General features: G+C 53.5%; 1 protein-coding gene across 1 annotated transcript; it reads left to right on the top strand.

Annotated features, from left to right (window-relative positions):
• The first annotated feature begins 404 nt into the window (after positions 1–404).
• FOSL2 (FOS like 2, AP-1 transcription factor subunit) lies at positions 405–19,411 on the top strand. The gene is made up of 4 exons (XM_065891160.1): positions 405–839; positions 11,114–11,365; positions 15,813–15,920; positions 18,384–19,411. The coding sequence occupies exons 1-4, from the start codon at positions 738–740 to the stop codon at positions 18,903–18,905; spliced, it is 984 nt and encodes a 327-aa protein (XP_065747232.1). The 5' UTR covers positions 405–737; the 3' UTR covers positions 18,906–19,411.
• Positions 19,412–19,773: the final 362 nt, after the last annotated feature.

Raw genomic sequence — 19,773 nt, 5'->3', positions numbered from 1 at the left:
TTCGGCGGGGACAGAGAGAGGGAGTGAGAGAGGCGCGGACGGGCGACGCGGGCCCGTCCGGGAGCGGGCGCCGGGGAAGGGGTGCAGGTCCGGGCGCCGCAGCTGTGGCACGGGGAGCGGAGCCGCGTCCCTCTCCGCACCGGCTCAACTGGAACCCTACCGGCCGCGGGCCGGGCGCAGGCTGCCTTCTTCTAGTCAAGTGTCCGAACCGCTCGAAACTCCGGCGGCGAGTCGGCCACAGGAAGTTTATTCTCAGCTCCTTTTCTAAAAGGAGGAAATAGAAGTTTCTCCAAGCGGGCAGCCTTTCTTTCCGCCTTTTTTTGCCCTGCCTGAAATCGGGGGTCCCCAGACCTGGCAGGCTTGACTCGCCGGGCTCCTATTCTTTTTTACGTTCCAATTTTTGATTGAGCCGGCGGTCCGGGCTGAGCTCCGGTTGCGCGCGGGGGCGGGAGGGCGCGCGCAGGGGAGGGACAGAGGGACGCGCGGACTTTTTAGTGGGAGGGACCGGGTGGACAGCCGGACCCGCAGCGCTCGTAGAGCAGGAAAGAAGTGCAGCGCTCGGCGCTCGGGGTGCACTGTTCCCGGGGTGTCGCCGCCGAGGGGCAGAAGCCCGGGAGCGAAGACTAGAGCCCGAGGCGCGGCCCGCAGGGAGCCAGCGTTCAGCAGCCGGTGCGCGGCCTCGGCGAGGGCGGGGGAAGAAAAACACCCTGTTTCCTCTCGGGCCCCCACCGCGGATCATGTACCAAGATTATCCCGGGAACTTTGATACCTCATCCCGGGGCAGCAGCGGCTCTCCTGCGCACGCCGAGTCCTACTCCAGTGGCGGCGGCGGCCAGCAGGTAGGTGCGGGGCCCGGGTGCACCTGGCGGCGCGGGCGGATACCCGCCTTCCTCTCGCCGCCGCCACTGCCTCTCTTGCTTTCTTTTCCGTTTCTTGGTTTGGCGAGAAAATTCCTACGGGCCACCATTGTAAGTTCTGGATTTTCGTCTTGTCCTGCCCACACCTCCTTTCATCCCCTCTACCCAACAACAACACTTTTTTTTTTTTTAAACTGGAGCGGCGAGCGGGCTGGAACAGCCAGCAAACCCTATCCTTCACACTACATCTTATCCAGACCAGCTCCTGGAATTGCAGGTCCCTTTCCCAGGAGCCTGTACCTCCTCTCCCAGGAATCCACCTCCATTCTCCTCTCTTTCCGTGGTGGACAAAAAAAAAAAAAAATCTTTGCACCCACGGGCCCCTCCCTACATCTCGGGACCTTATTCTTGCGAAAAACCCTCTCCTTCTCTTCCCCGACCCCCATCGGTCTTAATTTCTGAAAAATGTTGGGGACTCGGAAACATGGTTGGGCTCCTTCAAGTAATCCGGAGTGGGTGCGGGTTGGCGCTCTGGGAATCAGGTGCGAAGGTCAGGAAGGAAGGAGGAGGTCAGCCTTGATTGGCTCGGCTGCGCCTAGGTGCCCGGCGCCCATCCATCTCCTGTTAGGGTCGGAGAAGGAGTCTGCACTGCCACCAGAAGGGGCGCCTTGTGGGTCTGGGAGTACCTTGGGGCAAGGACGCCTGCAGAGAGAAGGGGGGCGGGGAGGGTGGAGAGACCTCGCTTGGGCTCCTGAGTGGTTCTGGAAGCCGAAAAACAACTTGTTTCTAAAGCAGGCGGACTGGTTTGCACTGGAGGGATTGTGCGTGCGATCTGTCTATAAATACCAGAATAAATAAATACCAGAAGGGTGCTGCTGGGTTGGTGGTGCTGGTGGGGTGCCTGTCCTCGGCAGCAGCCACCCCCCCACCCCCACCCCGAGGCTTGTGAGGGAGCTGGCTTAACAAACAAGGCCGCTAGAACCTGAAACCCGCCTCAGTCAGGATCTGCAGAGTCTGTAGCCAAATTGGCTGCAGCAAGAGTTGCTCTGGTAAGGCAGTGGCCTTGGCCTCTATACGCCAGCCAACCAGAAGGGGTTGGGGTGGGCTTCCAGGGAGGAGGGACCCTGATGGAGAATAAAATGGAAACACGGTTCTCTTTGGTAACTGAAGAGGGGTATCTTATTCCAGAGTGGCTCCCCGTACCTGGTGAGTCCTCAGAACGGCCGTTCTGGGTCTTCCCTCTACCTACCCTGGTGTCCCCATAAGCACCACTGTAGAGAGCCTAGTCTGTGCCCTGAGGGTGCAGCCAGTGTGCCCCTAATGACGGATACCAAGGTGATGAGTTTCAAATTTTGTTCCAAAGTGTTTGATTTTGTTTGCTTTGCAGCCCCATTGGTGGTTTGTATTGAATCCAGCTATCGTTAGGCAATGGGTTAGAGTCATTTATAACCCATTCCCTCATTCTCCGGTTCAACAGCCCCCAAAAAGTCCCTCTCTGCCTCTCCGAACCAGGAAGGGGGATCTTTTGATTTCTCATCTGCTCCTTTGGCTGCCGTTTCTGTGGCACTCATCATTGAAATGTTACAGCCTCGCCGCCTGGCTTTTCTCAGATCCTGGGGCCTAGATGGGAAGTCAGACCGGACATCAGTGCCCCAACTGAATAATCTGTGTCACTAGGGCTTTGAGCCCAGGATGTGAGCGGAGGCAATTCCCTGTTTTGGAAGAAAATCAGACAGGAAACCAGTGCTAGGAAGAAGGAAGAGAACTCAGTCCAGCAGAGTGTAATGGGGCCTCATTACCGAAGCAAAAAGCAGCTGTTGGCTAATTCCTAGCATGCTGTAACACATGAGGATTTTGCAATTAGTAATAACTGGTGCACAGGGTTCTTGCATATATATACGCCTGCCCATTCGGCCCAGCAGCTTGAGTGAGGCGCCTTTCAAACCAGAGGGATTGGCAAGGCATTGTAGCTTTGGACAAGTTTCTCAGCCTATCCACTCCTGAGGGAGGGGGTGGGGGAGGGAGTCAGGGTTTTTTTCTCTCATCTCTGTGACTTTGAGCAGAGCTGTTCTGTGGTCCTAAGGACTGACGCGAGAAGCTTTTGTTACTTCCCAAGTCTGTGACCCCACTCTGGCTCTAGGTAACTTCATTGCATACCAGATAAAACCTGTAGTCACTTTATTTCTCTCAGCTTCCTTTACGGGGAGACTTTCCTGACAGTTAGTGATGGTCCTTCTTCCTTTTGTGGCATCTCAGCGGACCAATCAGTGTAAGAGCATTCTCTGGTTTCACCCTGGGCAAGTGAATATTATTTTTCTCTGCTCTCTTTGTTTGTGGGGTCTGATATTCCTGAGAAGTTTGTTGCTGTTTACTCAACCTAGAACGCTCCTCTCCCCTCTCACTTCATAAAGCTTGATCTTAACACGTGGCCATGAGTTTCAGTGACTTGGGGAAGGTGGTGGGGGGCAGATAACTCTGTTGCAACCTCTGTTCTTGTATATGGCAGGAACTTGAAGCATGGAAAATATTTCCTGTTCCAGTTATAGTTTTAATCTCAGAGGTTGGTCATTGGTGATTTGATTTGTCACTAATAGTTGCACACACCTCCCCCTCCTGGCTTTTTCTTTTTATTGTTGTTGTTGTTTTCTCTCTCTCTCCTAACTTTCCTAGGAAAACACCTACCAGATATATGCCCTGCCTGGCTGTACGACTCTTAAACCGTTTCAGGCCCTGAGCATTACACAATTCAGCCAGTTACACAAACATAGTCATTTCATAACTTGTTTTCATCAGCGGGGCCCCTTTTAATGAAAAACAAAACAAAAACAAGACCCAGAACTTTTCCAAGGCTGCCATTTGTCTGTTCCTCAGATAACTTGTGAAAATAAATCAAGGGGGACAGTTCAAGGAATACCAGACTAGCTCTCTTCTTTGGCAACCATCCTTTTCCAAGACACACACACACACACACACACACACACACACACACACACACACACACACACACACACACACACACACACACACACACACACACACACACACAAAATTCCCCAGAGTGAACTTTTGCCAACTGTACCCAGGCTGGGACATTCCTCACATCAAAGAACTTTTACCAGAAATGACTGTGATTCCCAAGTCAGCCCCAATCATACCTCTCTAGTGCCCCCTACGGGACATTCTTAGAAGAACTATCTGGGGAATGTATTTTTCCAGCCCCAGAGAGTGTTAACTTGGTGAGTTTTCGGAATTCTTAGGATTTTTTTCTTTTTAATCCGGGACAAATAAATGCCATATATTTAACAGTGGTTAACTAGGAGCTGCTTGACTTTGAAATGCAGTTTCTTTTCTGATTTTTTTTTTTGTTCTGAATAAAACGTAGTTGAAAAGGGAGTGCTTTTTTTCTTTCCCTATTTTGCCATCTGTCAGCACAAGGTCTTCAAATTCCCAAGGCTTGTTTTCTTGATATTGTTTGTATTAGGACATTGGGAATTTTATTTGGGGAGGTGGTCTTCAGAATTGGTGGGAAGGTGGGAGGTGTATATTAAGGGTCTGGTGCCTTTTTTTTTTTTTTTTGCCTTGATCTCACAGATGTTGTAGATTAGGATCAAACGAAATGTTATCCCAGGAATTTGTCTGTTCCGCTGATTCTTGATGGTGGAAGTCAGTGTCACTGTTTCATCAAAGTGAATGGGGTGAAACAGCAGTCACGTATTGTCTGAGTGGCAGTCGAATTTTCCTATCCAAACTCCTGAGTGCATTTCCATTGCTTTATTTCTGCCTGCCTCATTATGCAAGGTGAGTGTAAAGTTAGGAGGCTCTGTTTTTTTTCTTTTCTGTCTTATTACAAACACACCCGAACTTATGCATCCAAATCACTGTTGTCCCCTTCATTGTTGTTCCTTGAGAAGACTAAATACTTATTTGAATGCTGTGGCTATTAGATTCAGAAAGGTTTTACAACATCCCTCTTTGGGACTGCCTTCAGCAAATTCTTTTGAAAACCCTCCCTCCTAACATATCTTTGTCTTTTGAGGGTGAATTTGATATTTGGAAGTTATCGAAAGATCTGACATATAAAGAACCAAGTGTGATGTATGAGGTCTGGGTGATCTGTCTGGGTCCAAAGCAGGGTGTGACCCCGAATCCTGTTGGTCTTCATCTCAGGAGTCTTCCTGGGACAGCAGTCACCAAGACAAGGCACACCAAAAGCAGGCACCTTTGCCACCTCTACCTTAGATTTCCCCACTCTGTTATACAGGAGTAAAGGTACTGATTTTGAGAATTCGGGAGGCTAACTTTCTGGCCTATTTGTTGAAAGAAAGAAAAAGAATTAGTGTTTTATGGATATGTCTCATCTGTGTTGTATGTGGTATCTTTTGATGGCCACAGCATTTCAAAATGACGGCAGCTGCCCTGATTGAGGCAAATATATCTGTTCCAAACCCCATTCGGTAACTCTGTCCCTCTTGGACTCACTGGGCTGGAGAGAGAAGGTGTAAGACTCCTCTTGCCCACTGCTGTCTCGTACCCTGTCACGGGGCAGTGACTTGGCCACACTCACCTGCTGTGGCATCCCCTTCCTGTGGAGTGCAGAGCTGTCCCAGGATTGGTGGAGGTACAAAAGGGATCCACAGAATGGTGGAGAGAGTCCGAGAGGAGACTCGGACTCATGAGAATGCTTTGGAGTGGAATTTCGGTCCAGGAGGGCCCTGGGAGGAAAGACACTGGGGAACCTGGTGGAAACTCTGTGTTGATCACCTTATTTTCCTTGCTTTTTTCATTTCTTCTTTGCTGTGCTTCACCCTGGCAGTTAGGTGAAGAAAGATAGCATGATTCTCTCAAGTGAACCTGACAGGAGGCAGGTCACCTGAGATAGTGTTTGTAAAATTTGGGGAAATCACGAGTTTTTAGGACCATTTCCATGGTGAGCTAAGTGGCTTTCCTCAGAGAGGAACGAAAGGTCAAAGATCAAAGTGATGTCCACTGCAGAATCTGTGAAAATTGGTTGAATTCCACATAGAAGGCTTTGGAGAGCACCCCACGGTAGGTAAAAATACAGAGCATTTGAGTCAAACTGGACGTCAACAGGGTTATTCTGGAGCATTTGAGGCAGCATTCGCCCTACCTTCTCCTCTTCCCCAAGCCAGTCTCCTGGGATGTTGGAATTTTCCTTTTCCTGTGCTGGGAAACTAAAAAAAGGGGTTCTTAAGAGAAAGAACCCAGTCTCTTCCCAGATATGCATAATCATTTCTGCCTGCCGAGGCAGGTCACAGGTATTCATGGGGTTCATGGCTCGAGTGCTTTGTGGCCCAGTCAAGAATCAATCTGATGGAGAAATGCCTGGCTGAGGCGATGGACCCAAAACACCAACTCTGACTTCCATCTCAAATGCCATTTCTGCCCAGCCCAGGAGTTTCTGGGATAAGCCCTGCCCCATCCACATCTGCAGAAAATAGGAACCCAAGCCCTACTTCCTGGACCTTTCTGCAGAAGGCCGTGGTTGTGACCCTTATTTCTGAATCCAAGGCCCTGCAGAGTTCAGAAAGGTCATTTTCCCAAATTAGCAACTGCTGGGCTACAGGGACCTGTCTGACCTGATGAAGTTGGGTGGCCCTAGGGGCCCTGTGTTCTGAGCTGTCTTTCGCATAGGCAGTGGGAGGACACACGTACTTACTGAGCGGCCCTGCAGCTCCCTTAAATTCAGGATGCTTCAGGATAAGGAGTTTCTGCTGCCCAAAGACCTGCAGCAAGGCTTGTGAGGGCTCAAACTTTGGCTTCAGGTTCTGGAGATTCAACCTGTCTAGTGAGAGTCCATGCCTTCACTCCCTGGGTTAGAAGAATAGTTGTGATTTTTTGCTTTCTCACTTCCTCTCTTTATTCTTTTTCCACCAACCTGAGCATGAGAGATGAGAATGATCCTCTAGGACAGAGGTTGCCAAACGATGGCCCAAGTATTTTTGTAAATAGGGCTTAAGAGAGCACAGGCACGCCTATTAGTTTACATCTGGTCTGTGGCTGCACTCACGCCAGTATGGCCGAGTTGAGTAGTTGCTACAGAGACCTTATGGCCCTCAGAGTCTAAAATATTTACTATCTGGCCTTTTACAGCGAAAGTTTGCCAAAATGCTCTAGGAGGTCGGTGGGGGTGGGGGGCAGTTTGTCCTTTTATAGGCATTCTTGCCCACCCAGAAGTCAACAGGATGACACAGTGAAAGAAAACATTTGGAGGCTCTGCCAGGCTGGAATACCACACAGCCATCCAGCATCTTCGATTCTGTCCCTATAGGAGGAGCTTCCAGGGGGCTGGAGAGCCCCAGGGGAGTCAAGTGAGGGTCCTGGGTTACCTCCTGTAGCCCCCCACTCCCAGCACACACCTGGTGCTGCATCAGGGATCAAACCACCCTAATGCCCACAGCTGGGAAACCCCATCTTGGTTTCTGTTCAGTGTTAACCCGTTCGTAGAGAGCCATGATTTCTCCCCAGCCTGACATTTGACTGATTCTTGGGTCTGTTGTCAGAGAAGAATGCCAGGCTAACTTCTGGGATCACAGACTCCTAGGCCCTCCTCTCCTCTCCAGCCCCAGTGTCGCTTTCTGAAAAATACCTTTGGAGTTGAGACAAGACACATCTGTCAGATCTCACTTAAACTTCTGTGTGTCTCAGAGAGCCTCCACCTGCAGACAAAAGCCTTCTTTATCACAGCCCCAGTCCCCTCAGGGGCTAGGACGTGTTTTCCTTGCAGTTCAGAGCCAGTGTGTTCTCCAGATGGCTTTACCTCCCTCTGAAACAAGTTGTACATGCATTTAGAGGCAGTCATTACCTACTGCCTTGTTTTTATTGCTGTCTTGTTTTGTCTAGACCAAGCCATTGCTGCAAGGAATCTGGCTGATGGCTGGGCACGGCCTTCCGTAGACCTGCCACCACAGAGTGAGTGGACTGGAGGGCCCCAAGAGGGGCTGAGAGTCAGCCACTTAGTCCTAAGGGATCTTAGTCTCTCAGCTTTGCTTCAGGTTTTTGGCTTCCCTCTCCCAGCCTGAAATGGGAGCTCTTTTGTTTGTTTTTTTGGAATGAGGAATGAATTTCTTGGGTGCTTTCCTGAAAGGAAAGCTGACAGTTCCCCGACAGAAGTGGAAGGTCACATTAAACCATCCTGCTGGATGCCTCGGGTGTCTTTCAAACCCAGAACCGGACTTGGGAAGAGAAACAATAAAAATGTTGGGTGCTTCCCAGGAATGAGAAGCTGGCAGTTCTCCCTGGAGCCACCCGTTTTGCACTGTGAGTGCACAGACACTTCCAATGACGAGGATGGTGATGGTGGCGATGGTGGTCGTGATGAGGATGGTGCCACCTTTCACTTATTTGGAGCAGCATTTCTCAACCCTGGCTGCACATTAGGACCTCCTCAGGCATTTTTTTTAAAGCACCTTATCAGAACCCCACCCCAAAGCAATGCATTTAGACCTGTAATGGTGAGGCTGGCTCCGGCATTGGTGTTCTGAAAAAGCTCCTGGAATATTCTGACGTGCAGCCGGGGCTGAGAGCCGCCGGTGTGCTTTTAGAGCCTGTGACTACAAGCAGCTTCTTATTTAATCCTCATCATAGTGCAGTGAGTTTGGTGTTACTACTCCCCTTTCCAGACAGGGAAACTGGGTCCTCAGTGATCCACCGAGGCCTCAAATCCAGGCCTCCTGTCTCAGAGTACTCCCCATTCTCCCTCCCAATCCAGCAGCCCAAGAGAAACATAGCTGCCTGGGTTTTAGTGCTTCTGCACAAACTCAGCCGCTCACGTGTTCTCACTGCCCTGCCTCCTCACAGCGAGCCCTGGTTGTCTGTTTTTCCTCCTTGAAGATCATTTCCCACTTGTATCCTTCTGTGTTCACTGCATCCTGCCCTCCTTCACACACACATACCCAGATACACCTATTACTTTTCAGTGAGCTCCGGATAAAAAGTCCAGTTGTCTTTGCCTTGGGAGGTGACTCAGAATCCATTCATTGCACTGGGCAGCTCTCCTCACGGACTCCCAGAATCCACTGCGCTGGTAACTTCACAGAATCCCAGAATCCACTGCACTGGGAAGCTCTCCTCACGGACTCCCAGAATCCACTGCGCTGGTAATTTCACAGAATCCCAGAATCCACTGCGCTGGTAACTTCACAGAATCCCAGAATCCACTGCACTGGGAAGCTCTCCTCACGGACTCCCAGAATCCACTGCGCTGGTAATTTCACAGAATCCCAGAATCCACTGCGCTGGTAACTTCACAGAATCCCAGAATCCACTGCACTGGGCAACTCGCCTCACGGACTCCCAGAATCCATTGCGCTGGTAACTTCACAGAATCCCAGAATCCATTGCACTGGGCAGCTCTCCTCACGGACTCCCAGAATCCACTGCGCTGGTAACTTCACAGAATCCCAGAATTCATTGCACTGGGTCACTCTCTTCACTGAATGCCCCTGACCTGGGGCCCCAGGGCAGTCTGGGAGGTGAGACAGCCACATTCCACTACCCAGACTAGGGTCAGGCAGCTGGCAGGGGAGTGAGCAAGGAAGGGTCCACAGCGAAGGGTCCACAGCTCCCTCAGCTGCAGTGAAGTACTCTAAGTTTCACTTTATTTACACAAAGCAACCCGGCTGTCCTCACCAGGGGCAAAGACCGTGGTGGTGGCAGCTGCCGTTGCTGCTGACACTTCTAATCCTGGTTGGTCTGGTTGGGCCAATATAGGGGAGATGCTATAGCATCCGTGCTAATGGCGGTGGGATTTCATCTGGGTCAACCAGACCTGTGGGGAGTCCTGGGTGAGGGAAGGTCTGTAGGGACCCTTGGTGGGGAGGACCCTGATGCTCTGTCCGAGGGCAGTGGGGATGGATACCAGCACTTGGGGCTGGATTTTGAGGCAGGAAAAAACAATGCTACAGAAGCTTGTGTTGCGCGGGATTTGAGAGACCTAGCCTCTTTGTCAGGCTGAACTGGGTTTGAATCCTGACCCCACTGCTTATTGGAACGTGGCCTTGGATAAGTTACTTAATCTCTCTAAGCCTGAATTTCTGCCTCTAAAATGGAGATAACGGTAGTTCTTACCTCAGAGGGAAAATTAATGGGACAATCTAGGTTAAACACTACCATGGTGCCTGTCATTTAATAAGTGCTCAGTAAGTGTTAGTTATTATTGTTGTCAATATTTCATCCACCAAGTTAGGGAAGAAAGGATGTGCAGAACCTTTTTGTGGAAACAGGAATTATCCGAGGCTGAGGGTTTCAGGAGGGGAGCTTTCTCCCGCAAATCTGGACGTAGGGGATCTTTCCCTTCTCCCTCCTTCTCGCTTTCTAGTAGCTGCCCTGAGGGAAAGTCAAGCCCAGCTGCTGAGGAGCATGGCCCATTTTAGCTTTTGTACTCTGTCATCATCTTATATTTTAAATAGAATGCTTCCTGCAGCGTGTCCCACAGAGCTCTGCAACGTGGTCTGGGCATAAATTAAGTGACAGGGAGAGAACTCAGAGCTAGCAGCAAAGTTTCACACAGACACACCTGTGAGCACAGATAGATAGATATGTAGATAGATAAAGAGAGACACAGTGTGTCTGCCCCAAGCAAGATGGGGGTGAAGGTCAAGGAGGACAAGGACAGCAAGGGGAAGTCTGGCAGCAGACGCTACCACTTTCAGTCTCATGGGTCAGAGGATATCTTTTCATGGACCTGGTCTCACCCTGATGGGGCCACAACCCCATCATGAAACCTGTTTGGAAAGTAACGAAAGCAGACATAACAACCTTCCTGGTGATCCTCGTTGCTGCAAAGCAGTTGGTCGGCAAATCTCCTCAAGGGATCCTAAGCTGGTACCCTCGGGAATAACGGCAAGTGACCCAGAAGTTCAGGAGGCCCCAGGTGGAAGGCCTGCTCTCTTGCAGATGGGGGCCTAGCTGGCCTGGAGGGCTTCAGGGAGGACCTGCTGAGTGTGAGCTGCTAGGGACCACATCTATCCTAGAAGCCATTGGAGATATGACCACATCCTCGCCGAGCCAGTTGGGGATGGAGTTTCCAGGACCTCAGTCAGGGAGCAGATCTGACATGGGGGTCCCAGGAATAGTTAAGATCCCCTTGATTCTTGGATGTGCAGGAAGTCCACCCAGTGTCTTGACCTTGGCTTCCCAGGCTCTGACTCTGCTTTCTGCCAGTTTTGGCCTCCTGGCTCTGCTTGTCCTGTTCTGCAGTATTTATTGGCTCAATCCTACTTTTCTCCTCATTTCAGAAATTCCGGGTAGATATGCCTGGCTCAGGCAGCGCCTTCATCCCCACCATCAACGCCATCACGACCAGCCAGGACCTGCAGTGGATGGTACAGCCCACGGTGATCACCTCCATGTCCAACCCGTACCCCCGTTCGCACCCTTATAGCCCCCTGCCGGGCCTGGCCTCTGTCTCCGGGCACATGGCCCTCCCAAGACCCGGCGTGATCAAGACCATTGGCACCACTGTGGGCCGCAGGAGGAGAGATGAACAGGTACAGTTCCAATCAGGAGCCGCATTGGTGGCTTTCCAGGCCTTATAACACAGTGTTTTTCTGAAGACTGGCAGGGAGCAGGGTCGATGTTCTGGGAGCACTGGGGAGATGAAGGAGCTCAGGACCAGTGGAGGCAGAGCTAGAGACCTGAGAGTCAGGCATTTCGCCTGTGTCCCTTAGAATCTGTGTCTTAGTTTCCTCAGCTGCAAAATGGAGATAGGGTCTTGCTGGCCAGGACTTGCTTCCACCCGAATGAGATCATGGTGGGAAAGCACATAGTGAGTGATGAGGTGTCAGCACATGGGCAGGACTTAGGCCCTGCCTATAGCAGTATCATTCTCTGATAACTTGGTACAGGGGCCACAGGACAAGCAGCCAGTGAACCCTGGCTGGGAGCTTTTTGGGGAGTCCTTAACTGTCTCCCAGTATCTGGTAGATACCCAGCAGTCCTAAAGCCCCCCCGCCCCCACCTTCTAGACCAGTACTGCCCACACTACTTCCATTCTCCCTCCATGGTTCAGGCCTGCAACTCAAGGCAGGACCCCGTTTCAAGTGCCTGGGATGCACGTTCGGGAAGTGGAGGGACTCTGGGGGTCTTTGGAGTCTGCTCAGCTGCTTGAGCTCCCAGGGCTGGCGGGGGAGGTGGTCAGATATCATCAGCCTTTTTCTTCCTCAAGGGGCTCAGCTTTGAGCAGGAGTCAACCTGGCTGAGAGAGACGCCAGCAAAGGGTGGGGCCTCTGCTCTCTAGGTAGCATCTACCCAACGCTCAAAAGGCCCATTGTCTGTATTAACAGATTACCAGGGCAGCGTTGGCCCCCTGCTTCCCAAAAGAGAAATCAGAGTCATGCATAATTCCAGAAAGGAGGGAATGAGCCTTCCAAGAGCCCCATCTGTCCCCCTTCACAGATGACACAGCCAGGGCCTGGACACAGCTACCTGGGGCTACTTGGCAAGTGAGTGGGGAAGTGTGGCCTAGAGCCAGGCCCCTGGACCCCTGTGCGGTGCTCTTTCTACAGCACCATGCCACCACAAGTCCAGGGAAGGGAGATACTTTGGCAGTAGAATCCGTTTTTCAAATGAAATGTTAGCTTGAAGAATTACTTCAGTTACAGCTTTGGAACCCCTCCCCATTTCAACCACTGTCCACCTCCACTCCTTGTTCCAATACAAGGACCTTTCAAACGTGGTGCCCAGTGGATAATTGCAGATCCAGTGCCACTAGTCCCCAGGACACTTAGAATCACAAGGGTCACTGCTCTGAGGAACCGGAAGCTTTCACAGGAGCCCCGTTCCTCTGACGACAAAGCTGGGCCTTGTATCCATTACATGTTGGTTTGTTCTATTAGTGGCAGGGCCCTGTGCAGGGACAACATGGAGGGGTGTGCGTAATAGACAGTAACAGACACAGCTCCCGGGTGCTGTCGGGCTTCTGCTGCTGGGGCAAATGGCCAATATCCCCCCTCACTGCTGCTTTCCATACCTGTAGTTATAAATATTGCAGTAGCAGCGATCCTAAGGTCCTCTATAAATGTGCTTCCTTCAGGGAGCCCAGGGTGCTAAGCTTTATAGTCACTGACGATTTGGATTCTCCCTGTATGTAAGGGACCCCTGAGTAAGAGCCAGGCTTGTGAGGGACTCTTGGGTTAGCAGGACAACAAAGCAAGATGTGCTGAATACTCTTCATCCTTTTCTGGACCTGGCTCACACCAAATTTAGAAGTTTATATCTGGAAGAGACTTTGGAGACCAGCTTTTCTATAATTTTCAATAATTATAGAAAATTCAATAATTTTCCCTCTGCACCTATTTAACAGATGAGGAAACTGAGGCCCAGAAAGAAGGGCCTTGTCCAGGCTCACACAGTGAGTTAGTGGCAGAGCCAGGACTGGAATCCACCTCTTTTGACCTTCAGCCCTGTGGTTTTCCTACCACACCACCTGGGCGTGCCCTAAGACAATTTGGAGAATTTCCTTCCTTTTTTGAGAGGGAAAGAGAGAGCCAGAAGTGTTTTATCCCGTGTCAGTTAGGAGTTCAGATCATCGTCTGGCAGCTTGGAGGAAGCCTAGGTGGCGGCATCCTAGAACCTTGGCTCTTTGGGTTCCTAGCCTGAAGGTCTTTTCTCAGAGGCTCACCTCCGCCTTCCCAGCCTCCCCCAGGGGCAGGAACCTGTTACCAGGGACTGGCCTGGTGCCTCACTGCCCTCCTCCGTAACCTGCCCCAGAGGCTCCCTCTGAGGCCAGCAGTGGCGGGGAGGGGCGGGCGTGTGTGGCTTGTGGATGGGTATGTAGTGGTGCTGACACACTCAGGTTGTAACCGTGTTGTCACCACCCCTGAACGCTTCCTAAGCCAAGAGCTCCCACAAGTTGCCCCACACCTCACCAGATAGGGGCGAGACTTCTAGGGCAATTGGGAGGTCAAAATTTGTCCAGAAGCAGCCAAGGGGGAACAGAGGCCGAAGTGGACCAGGACCAGCTCTCCATCTTTTCTGCCCCTCATCAGTGAAGGAGGAGGGGGACTAGCTGGGCCTCAAGGGGAACCCTAGTAGTCTTTCAGTGCCGAGCCCTGAACCCACGACTGCAGCAGGGTTATCCTCTTAGACTCAGGTTGAGACAGGGTTAGGAGTAGCAAGTATTCAGGGCCTTGGCCAAGTGGCCTTGTGACCTCAACTGATCTCCACAGAGACCAGGGTGCCTGAATCTGGGGACTCTGGGTCTCCAGTTGATTTGCTGCTCAGTGAGTGCAGAAAAGGCATCAGAGGGGAGACCTCTGAGTTGCATCTTCTTTCTAGCACTTTCTAGTTTAGAGAGGACTCTCACACTGCATCTCATCTGATCACTGCAGAAACTTCGTGGAAGGCAGGGCAGGTCCTATTAACCCCATTTTACAAATGGGGCTCTGAGGCTCAGAAGGGTCAGTAATCTGTCCAAGTCCACCCAGAAGTGCCACATCTGTGTTCGGCTCCCAGCTGCCTGACGCCTCTCAGAAGAGAGACCGTGGAGCCAACGGCTCTTTGGGTTCCTAGGCAGAGGAGGGGGCTTAAGGAGGGAAGTGGAGCCGGGACTCCAGCATGGACTCCGAGACCGGGTCTCTGGAAGGGGCCTGAGGACTAACAGAGATGCTACCGGCTGGATGGGCTCAGGTCAGTGCGCACCACCTGGAGGCTGCTGCAGTGATGCTGTGTCCTTTTCAGGACGTCACAGCCACACACCTTCAAGGCTGCAGGGAGCGTCCTGGGGACTCCGGCCTCGGCCCAGCCTGGGCAGTGGCTCCCTCCCTCACAGGATGGCTGGTGGTCCAGGCAGCATCCGTCAGTGGGGCGGCTTCTCTCTCTTAGCCCCTCCAAAAGTGGCTTTGGCCCTTTCCCCATGTATCCCTTGAGGATAGGACTCAGGTCTTATTCCCCCAGAATCTTCTAAGCCCCAAGTACTGTACTTGGCATCTTGTAGGGGTGCCGTCAGTCTGATGACTGAAGGGGTGGTCTGTCCTTTTGAACTGCTTTCTGCCTTGGCCCCCAGCCATCTCCTCACATCACCTCTGCGAGGGGCTGGTGGCCCTCCTCTGGAAGGAGGGCTCTATGTAAACAGAGTGTCAGCCCTGATGGTGGGGGCAGTGCTTGCCCTCTGGCCTGAGCTGCGGGCCCCTAACCAACCTCAGTGTGAGGACCTGCAGGGGGATTTGTGTTCACTTGGTCTGTTGACAAACCTCTAAGCCCTCAAACTGTGCCTGGCATGCAGAAGGGCTCGTTGGTTGAATGAGTGGATGTGGTGGGCAACAGGGTTTAACCTGCCTAAGGGCCCCTCCTCCTTTCGCTGGTCCTGTCCAGCCCAGCACTGTGCCGGGCACACGGGTGAGTGCTCGGGGTTGAAGTGTGAGCAGCCAGCACTCGAGGGCCGGCAGAGGGGCTTGGGAGTGGGGTGGCCCTCCCCCTGGCAACAGAACATGCCCCCCTGGGTGCTTCTTACTCTGGGCCCAGCTACTTAATCACGTGGAGATAATGAGGCTCGCAGAGCAGGCAGGGTTATGAGGAGGAGTAATTAGGCAGAGAGTGGAGGAAGCTGCGTAAGTGGGTGGGGCGGGCCTGGCACGAGGGGACTCTGCGGGAAGCAGTCCCAGCCCGTTCTCAGGCCTTGGCACTGAATCGGGGCTGGCCTGACACGTGCTGCCATCATGCTTGGGCTGGTGAGTCCCTGACCCATGGCTACCCTGTTCTCCCTTCAAACACGCGACATCACCTTCCAGGGGGGGTTCAGCTCTAAGCGCCCTCCCAGGCGTCCACACAGCAGTGAGCCGCGTGTTCTGGGCCTCTGAGCCGCGCTCCTCTTGCCTTCGGCCCTCCCCTCCCCAGTTCCAGAAGGGCTTCTTCCCCTACTCCAAATGCAGTTAAAAGCCAAAAAGATGGCGAGACATTTATCCGAGCCTAACCGTGATCCTTGACCTTGGCCTTTAGCTGTCCCCGGAAGAGGAGGAGAAGCGTCGAATCCGGAGGGAGAGGAACAAGCTGGCCGCGGCCAAGTGCCGGAACCGCCGCCGGGAGCTGACAGAGAAGCTGCAGGCGGTGAGGAGCTCTGCGTGGGGCGGGCGCACTTCTGGGCGGGCCAGAGCAGGGACCCCAGGGCTCCCGGCCCTTCCCCTCCTCCTTGCCCCTAGTGGCTGACATGTGAGTCAGTGCAGACAGAAACATTGCTTCCTTTTAGCACATGGGTCAGCACTGCCCTGATTAAAGGAGAGGGCTGGGGAGAGGGAGCTGGCCTTTAGCACCAGCCTGGGCCCAGAGAGAATTGGACAGGCTTCTTGGGCCTGGTACCCTTTCTCATTCAGTGCCTGTGCGGTCCCTGCACTGAGACCTGCTGGGGCTCCTGGGTGAGGAATGGCAGAGGGTGTTGGCATTGCAGGGCCCGGGAGCTAAGGCAAGCCCAGACCTGCCTCCTCTGGGGCTCCTCTTCCCAGGGTGCCTGCCACCAGCAGGAGCGGCCCGGCCTAGCTTCAGCCATCTAGTTTGGGCGGGCGAGCATTGGGGGGAACTGCTCTCTGGGCTCCTTCACCTCTGCAGGGGTCGTGACGCTCTCTAGGTCTCATGGAGGTGGGTCACTTGCAGCTGAGTTGTACTGTCTTGGGGTTTTCTCATATCCTTCGTGGCTGGGAGGGTTCCCTGCCGCTGCCCTGAGCCTGAAGCTGTCACCTTGGTAGCTCCTTCTGCCTTTGTGAGTCATTCTCCCCTGCTGCCTAACTGCCCACACCTGGGGGCCCGTGGCCCTACCCCTCCCTCTCAAAAGTTTGACCTGACCAACGTCACATAACTCCCTCCCTCCAGAGCCCCCCCCTCCAGGATGGGCCGTATGCCATGTGGGGGAAACCCAAAGCCAGGACTAACTCTCCTGGGTGGAATGTGTTCAAAGTGAGGAGATGAGGGAGACTCCGTTGGCAATCCTTGCAACGACCAGCCAGGATGGTGCTTTGGAGATCATTGCCTTGCACATCCTATTACTTGATCTAATCCTCCCAGTTACCATTCAGCTGCTTCTGCTTCCCTTTGTCCATCCTGGAGCCCTCGCTCGTGGGTCTTGGACGTGCACGGCGTGAATCCCGTGGTGCCTGTAGTGGTGCCCCGTGGCGGTGTTAGAGTCGGGGAGGAGGAGTGGCGGTGCTCCGATGTCACGTGAGGCGGATCCATGAGTGATCAGCACTCCCCAGGGAGACTCCCCCAGCAGAGCCCTCCCTACCACTGACCTTGCAAGGAGCCGTGCCCCCTGGCTCTACCCCAGGTGCTTCTGCCACCAGCCGCAGCAGAGCCTGCCCCCCTGAGGCCCCTCAGCTTTCCCCTCACCTCCCTAGAAGCCTCACACCCAACTCCCCCGCGCCTCCCCACCTACGACCCAGCCACCCAGGCCCTGAGCCACATCCTCCACAGGAAGCCTCTCATAAGCTCATGACATTCATCAGACCCTTGAGACAGATGGAAACTTTTTTTCACTTCGGAATGTGCTGTACTCGGCGGCTTAGCGAAGCTCTGGCCCATGTCATCTCGTTCTCAAACAGGAATCTGTGTTCGGGAAAAGTGGGGAAGAGGCTGGTGACACGTGCCTTGCCGTGTTCCATGACGACCCCCCGCAAGTGCATCTGTTGCTTCTCTGGCTTTGTGTGAAAGGAAGGGCTGAGGTCCATGCCAGCCTCACGTGCCCGCTCAGGCTGGCAGGGGTCTCATCTGTTAAAGCTCGGGGGCTGAACTGAACGTTCTCCCGGGCTTCTGTGAGTCCTGAAACATATGCTTTCTACTTAGAGCAAAAAAGGGAAGAGGGACGGTGAAGATCCAGACGGGATGCATTGAGCACTCCCTGTAAGCCGGGCACTGTCCTAGGCTTGTGTGCGCAGACAGAAATCTGCACTGCCACGCAGCTTAGAATTTAGTGTCGACGGCGAGCTGGATGGGGTTGAGGAGGCACGAGGAGAGGGGGTGGAGCTGCGTGCTGTGCTCCCTTCCCCACCGGATCTCACTATTACTCACCCCCAGGCGCACCGGGGGGCGGTCCTGGCACCAAGGCAGCAGAGCGCGGTAGCATGTGGACTCTGGAGTCAGCTACGTTGGGGTCAAATCTGGGCTACCCTACCTGCTTGCTCTGTGGCGTTGGGCAAATGATTAAACCTCTTGGAAACTCAGTTTCATCTGCAAACTGACACCTGCAGGTTGCTGATACCTGCTTCAAGAAACCGCTGGGTTGAATGAGATAATGCCTGTGAAAGGCTTGACACGGTGCCTGGCACAAAGTAAGTGCTCGATCATGACAGCTACGATTGTTAATTCACCCTTCCTCCAAGCTGACTTTCCTCTTCTCTCAGTCTGGAGCTTTGGAAACAAAAGGAAACCTTAAGCGTGCAGGTGGCTCAGAAGCAGTGGGCTGTGAGCTTGCTGCCTTCATGGGCTGTCCTCTGAGCACATGGCTGGCTTTCCCTCTCTCAGCCGGATTTGACAACCCCCCAGCGCAGCCCCTGCCGTCCCTCACGTACCCCTCTTCCCCTGCAGGAGACGGAGGAGCTGGAGGAGGAGAAGTCGGGCCTGCAGAAGGAGATCGCCGAGCTGCAGAAGGAGAAGGAGAAGCTGGAGTTCATGCTGGTGGCCCACGGGCCCGTGTGCAAGATCAGCCCCGAGGAGCGCCGGTCACCCCCGGCCTCCGGGCTGCAGGCCCTGCGCAGTGGGGGCAGTGGAGGGGTAGGCGCCGTGGTGGTGAAGCAGGAGCCCCTGGAAGAGGACAGCCCTTCGTCCTCATCGGCGGGGCTGGACAAGGCCCAGCGCTCCGTGATCAAGCCCATCAGCATCGCTGGGGGCTTCTATGGGGAGGAGCCCCTGCACACCCCCATAGTGGTGACCTCCACTCCTGCCATCACCCCAGGCACCTCGAACCTCGTCTTCACCTACCCCAGCGTCCTGGAGCAGGAGTCGCCTGTGTCGCCCTCTGAGTCCTGCTCCAAGGCTCACCGCAGAAGCAGTAGCAGTGGGGACCAGTCGTCAGACTCCTTGAACTCCCCGACTCTGCTGGCTCTGTAACCCAGCTCCCAGGGGCGTCCTCGTCACTGCCTCCTTCCCAGGGACCAGCACCTTCCAGCACTCCAGGGCCATGAGGGTAAGAAGGGGACCCTGCCAGAGAGCTTCCTGGTTCTGGAGGGACCCAGGTGGGATTTGGCAGTGAGGCGCTGGAGGACTTGGACGATCTCTTGGAAGTCACGGGACCTCCTCCCTCGTTCATGTTGCAAAGCAAATCCTGTTTCTTGAAAAACGTTGGACAACTCGGTTCGGTGGACCCGGGCATCTCTCTGGCTTCTGAAGAGCCTGAAGCTGGTGTGGACCGTTCCCGTCCCTTTGTCACGACATGTCTCTGGAGTGATGGTGTCTTTCTCTGCCCCACCAAGCATGCTCAGTGCCTTTTGGTTTCACCTTCCCACTATTTGCCCCTTCCTTCCCCCAGTGTCAATTTCACTTCCTCTTGGTTTTTATCAAATTTGCCATGACATTTCATCTGGGTGGTCTGAATATTAAAGCTCTTCATTTCTGGAGATGGGGCAGCAGGTGACTCTTCTGCTGGGGCTGACTTGTCCAGAAGGGGACAGTCGGTGTGCAATACAGAACCTTTCCTCCCTGACGCTCCCGGTCCACCACCATCTCCAGAACCACCAGCAGGGCTCCCTGAGCTCTCAAGGAGATGCCGCCATTGCTGGGAGGCTTGGCGGACCCTTCCTCCCCATCCTCGGAGACGGCTTTTGGAGGAGCGGCTTGGCCAAAAGACAGGGTGTGAGTGAGACAGCCGGGGCACAGATTGGGTTTGCCAAATGCCTAATTACCGGGCCAGGAATAGTGCCAACAATCCACATGGGTGTCTTGAGTAGGACGTCTCCTGTAATTACTGCCTCGCCGTTCT

Source organism: Phocoena phocoena, chromosome 14 (genome assembly GCF_963924675.1).
Source record: "Phocoena phocoena chromosome 14, mPhoPho1.1, whole genome shotgun sequence".
Classification (NCBI taxonomy): Eukaryota; Metazoa; Chordata; class Mammalia; order Artiodactyla; family Phocoenidae; genus Phocoena; species Phocoena phocoena.
Note: the sequence above shows the minus strand (reverse complement) of the source record. Positions and strands in the feature narration are given on the sequence as shown.

Excerpts from the sequence above, each read along its gene's own strand:
- FOSL2 (XM_065891160.1), top strand. The coding sequence starts at position 738 with ATGTACCAAGATTATCCCGGGAACTTTGATACCTCATCCCGGGGCAGC. Across the intron at positions 840-11,113 it reads GTGGCGGCGGCGGCCAGCAG|AAATTCCGGGTAGATATGCC; the intron begins GTAGGTGCGGGG and ends TCCTCATTTCAG. Across the intron at positions 11,366-15,812 it reads GCAGGAGGAGAGATGAACAG|CTGTCCCCGGAAGAGGAGGA; the intron begins GTACAGTTCCAA and ends CTTGGCCTTTAG.